At 40.3% G+C, this 5,000-nt stretch overlaps 1 protein-coding gene across 1 annotated transcript in view; it reads left to right on the top strand.

Annotated features, from left to right (window-relative positions):
- The first annotated feature begins 3,535 nt into the window (after nucleotides 1-3,535).
- The window catches only part of LOC122258619 (arrestin domain-containing protein 3), a 15,222-nt gene continuing 13,757 nt past the window's right edge, over nucleotides 3,536-5,000 (top strand). Inside the window, exon 1 of the mRNA XM_043024651.2 lies at nucleotides 3,536-4,054. Coding sequence (XP_042880585.1) covers nucleotides 3,940-4,054 — 115 coding nt within the window. The 5' untranslated portion in view covers nucleotides 3,536-3,939. The remainder of the gene's footprint in view (nucleotides 4,055-5,000) is intronic.

Raw genomic sequence — 5,000 nt, 5'->3', positions numbered from 1 at the left:
TGACAATAATGATAATTAGATTGGTGCTAACGTTAGAACTAAGAGATGAATATGAAAATAAGAATTGATAAAGAACTGAGTTTGGACAGTTATCCCACGTACTATATTATATTGCATGGTTAGCAACATCTCCAAAATGATATGATAATTCATTCTATCACTCTTACTCATTACCACTTCAACTCCTCTACCCTCCCTACCAAAGTGTTTCCTATTATTTCTTATATCCTCCATTTATCTACATCTTTATCCACTCTCATTTCTCATAAGCTATTGCTCAATTTCTTAATCATCCCACTACACTATGCACATTCTCCCTCATGCTTCTTATAATTGTTTCCGTTACATTCTTTATTCATCAATTATTACAATTATTCATTATTGTTAGTTAACCACACCTTTACAGTTCTCACTAATTGTCACTCACCTATTCAATCTTCTTTCCTACGACACCCAAAGTTCCCGCGTATTTTACGGTCGACAATTAAAGGTAAACGATAGGGGGTCGTTTCGGGACCGGTTGTTTTCATGCAGGTCGGATGGTACTAATGTCAGACAAATATAAAGATTTTTAACAATTCGGATTTACAGATATTCTTTCGAGACCAATACAGGTACCAGACAACGGGGGGTGGGGGGGGGGGGTGACCACTTGTTTCTACATAATGAAATGCTAAGTGAATTTTGACAGCTTTTCTTATTTTTTAGTCTCTAAATGAATATCGAAATATATATATATACGAATGTAGATATTCATACAAAGAGAACGAATAAAAATGATGGCGTAGTTCTCTGCGCATTTTCAAGACCTTTCCAACGATACATTCAATTTTGAAACCGGCTAGAACCCTTATACAAAAAAAAAAAAAAAAAAAAAAAAAAAAAAAAAAAAACAAAAAAAACAATAAGCTGTTTTCAATAACTGCACGATGATAAGATCCCAACCCAAATACCTCGTACCCCTTCACCCCGTTAAGGACAGTCCCCATAGCCAAACTCCTTTCGGCAGGCAACGTGCCACACTCCAGTTGAATCCGAACTCCAGGTTACGATAATAACTATAACGTTCGGCGGAAATTTGGCCGCATTAAGATGGCGCCATAAATCCTTCACAGCTCTTAATTAATTTCGAAAATATCCCTTCGAAAAAGGGCCTTATCTCCACAAATGCCTTCGAGTGATCAGAGCTTTGACCGCGTTAACATCCGAAACCGCCTTGGACGGGTTGGGCAGGTCTTTGCTGTCTGGAGAGCCAGGAACAATCACAGTCAGTGTTGCCGCCAAATCCTGACTTTATTCCAATTGTCTGTGACTGGCCACCTTTCTTAACATAGACTCAGATTTATATACACTGTATATATATATATATATATATATATATATATATATATATATATATATATATATGTGTGTGTGTGTGTGTGTGTGTGTGTATGTGTGTGTGTGTGACTCTGTGTGTGTGTGACTCTGTGTGTGTGTGTGTGTGTGTGTGTGTGTGTGAAAGCTTCAGTTCGCTTAACTCTTTTCTGTGTTCTCTGTTTCATCACATTGTCTCTGATAAGCTAAAATAACCTAGTCTCTCGTGTTTCCCCGAAGGCGTCATTGGAGGGGGAACTGATGCCTCTCGATCTTTTCCAGGGGCTTTCCAAATGAGCTAAACACAATAATTTTTTTCCCACCATTATCCTCCAAAACTCAATGCTCTAAATGTCTCAATTCATGTGTTTAAAAGAGGAGGAAAAAAATATTTTTTTTCTCAAGAATGATGTGGAAGATGATACTTTGCTTTGGCATTATTCCTAACCCTACCTATCAGCTATCAACATAAGACGCGACATTTATAAGGATGAGTTATATGCAACACCATAACAAACTACCACTGTTCGAAAGAACTACTGAAACTGGTACACTAGGTTTTATTGGAATTATTAAAGGGCCCGTCATGCATAAGACTAAAATCAGGCTATATCATTGCAATATCGTATTAAACAATGGGATTAAGTGGTTAATAATGCCTTTTGTGCAGTACAACCTTCTATTCCAAGTGGCTTCAAAACGACCCTGAAACTATTATATAGACTCGCTGCGCCTGCTATTGGGGGTCAGGGACCGGGTGTGGGCTCCTCCTTGACGTGTGCCCCACCCAAGGGCATGTGAAAATAGCCCCCGCTGCCCCGACGGTGTCTTACATAAACCTCCAGCTGAGTATCGTTACCATAGCTGTGAGCATCTCATCTTAATTGGGGCAAACACCATGTGCATTTGCGTTATTTGCGATTCATATAACGACACCCTGTCCACTATAGCTCTTTAGTGTGTGTCAATGCATTTGACATGAAAGACTGTAGAGGCACTGACACATCTGTATTTTGGGCGTCAACTGGCCTTAGTCCGGCTCTTGGCCTGCATTTCCTTAATATATGTATTTATCTATAGATATAAAATTATATCTTATTTATTAATAATCGAGAGTTTTTTAACCATCATCAATTAATCGCAGCTTCCCCTCCCACTTTCTGTTCTGTCCAGCATTTTCCTTCACGGTATTTACTTCTTCATTATTATCATCTTTATAAATCAATTACATGTTTATTAACTTACACACCTTAATGTCCTCATCTTGCACATAATCTCCCTCTACCTGTCCCGCCATGTTCTAAATTCATCCATTATTACTCATTTATCTCCTATTGCCCTGTACTCACCCTTCACTTCGTTTATAAGTGATCTTCCACACCTTATACGGCCTCCCGCAACCTGCTTTTTCACTGGGTTTATTTTTTTTCTCGTAAACAACCTGCACCTTCTGTATGTACCTTTTACTACCTCTTATTATCTGGGCGGTTCGCTTTTCCCTTGGCTTTTGTTTTATATCTATCTATCCATTAGTGTCAGTTAACACACCCATATGTCCTTTATTATCAGTATTACCGGTCTTACCACAGCTTCACTACAATAACTACTGTATGTAATCGTCCCCAGCTTTACAACAATCACCTAGTGTCTGCCCCTCGTTCACTGGATGTGTTATTTCGATGTAACTTAACCCTGTCTTGCTCATTTCCCTATTATTACCAACGCCAAACTTTATCATCAAATATCCACAGTTTTAATCCTTTAATTCTTCATCCTTCCCCTACCCTGCATGTAATCCCCCTTTGTATTCTTTCTTGTTAGTTTAATTTCCTTATAATTTAACCCTATCGTGTTTATATTCCTATTATTACCATCAACAATCCTTACTATCATTTATCTAAAGCTGTACCCGATTCATTCTTTATCCTTCCCCACCATGCACGCAATTTCCCATTGTCTGGTCCTTTCCCTTAGATTTATCATCTGATAATTTACCCGCATCTTATTCATTCGCCTATTATCAGTTGTTCATTTACCCATTACAACCCGCACCAATCCTTACCATCCCTTGTCCACAGTTGTATCCCATCTATTCTTTGATTCTTTATCCTCCCCCGCCCTGCACGCAAACTCGCCTCGCGTACAACACTCCGGCCTCCCTCCGCGCAACACCTCCGCCAGTGCTGGGGCGAGTGAGAGAAAGAGACACAGGACCCAGGGAAGCCGCACCCTCTCAAACACTCTCGTTTTTAAAAAGGACAAAAAGGGAGGGGGACAAAAGAGACCAGAAATACTATCACCGCGTCCTCTCTTTCTTTCTTTCTTCCAATCTCTCTCTGTCTCTCAACAAGACGATATTCGAATATCCACCTCATAAAAAATATATATAAACACGATCTCCCAGCCAAAACGGGGTACGAAAGGCCCTCCTCTAGGCTCTCACCATCTCTGTCTCTCCCATTTCCCCCTCAAGCCTTCGCACCCGAGACGAGCACCCAGAGAGACAGAAAGAGAGGCCGCGAGACACAGTGGTGCTGCCAGCCCTTGTATGCGTCCTTCCCCCAGCGTGGTAGTTCCTTTTGAATGGGGATTAATAGGTTCGTGGTGGTGTTCGAGAGCGACCAGGCCGTCTACAGCAGCGGCCAGGATGTGGCAGGCTTCGTTGAGCTCTTCGTCGAGTCCATCATGGCCTGTAGAGGTTCGTATAAGGCGGGTACGCCCCGTCCAGAAAGGGAAGTCCTGTAAGGGTGGGTTGTAGTGGGAGGGGATTCCCTTGTCTTTGTGCTCGGTCCTTTTAGCTGTTTGTGGGCAGAGGATCTGTCGTGGCTTGTAGGGGTTTGTTCAGGTTAATAGACATGATTACTGATTAAAAGTCTAATGTCTTGCATTTTTCAAACACCCACTTTTTATCCCAGTTCTTTCTCAAGTGGATGAAAAGTCCTCTGTCTTTGTTTTACTGTCATTGTTCTAGTGACTCCTTTTTTGTGGGCGGTTAATTTGTCATGCCTTGCAGAGGTTTTTATTAGAAAGGCTAATAGACCTCAGAAATAATGGATGTCTAACAAATGAAGTTTGATTGATGTATGTATTGGAAAGAAGCCACTTGTTTTGTTATACTTGACCTCTTTATTTAATGCATTTTATCCATCTAGGCTTGCGGAGGCTATGCATGGAGCCTCTTTTATGTGTGTTGCATACGGCTTTTCTGTGTGTTTCTGGATTTATTCCGTTGTGCTGAGGTCCGTATGATGAAGTATTTGTAGTCTTTGTTATTTCTTCCCCATTGACATTTGATTTTGTTTATTTCATTATGACTTCCAGTGGTGGGAGGTGGGTATTGCATTAGTTAGGCTTGTTCTTTTGTTTTATTTGTCCTTTTTTATTTGTTTGGAGGTGAGGTTAGAATCTTGTGTCTTTGTTTGCAAGTGTACTGTTAAAGTTTTTCTTTGTCATTTTATCTAGTGTGGGAGTGGAAGGAGTGCACTGTTTTTGTTGTCTTTGTCTTATTTATTTGTTATACGGCTTGTCGAGGTTGGTAGAGCAAAGACGGTGATTTGTGTCTTTGTTATGATTGTTTTTGAGTACGTTTGGAGTGTTGTGTCTTTGTTGTACATGTCCTTTTAAAACTGTTCTTGTAGAGGTCT

This window comes from Penaeus japonicus, unplaced genomic scaffold, assembly GCF_977035675.1.
Source record: "Penaeus japonicus unplaced genomic scaffold, GWHDUDI00000001_assembly GWHDUDI00000040, whole genome shotgun sequence".
Lineage (NCBI taxonomy): Eukaryota > Metazoa > Arthropoda > Malacostraca > Decapoda > Penaeidae > Penaeus > Penaeus japonicus.
This window is presented reverse-complemented; position numbering and strand designations above follow the sequence as displayed.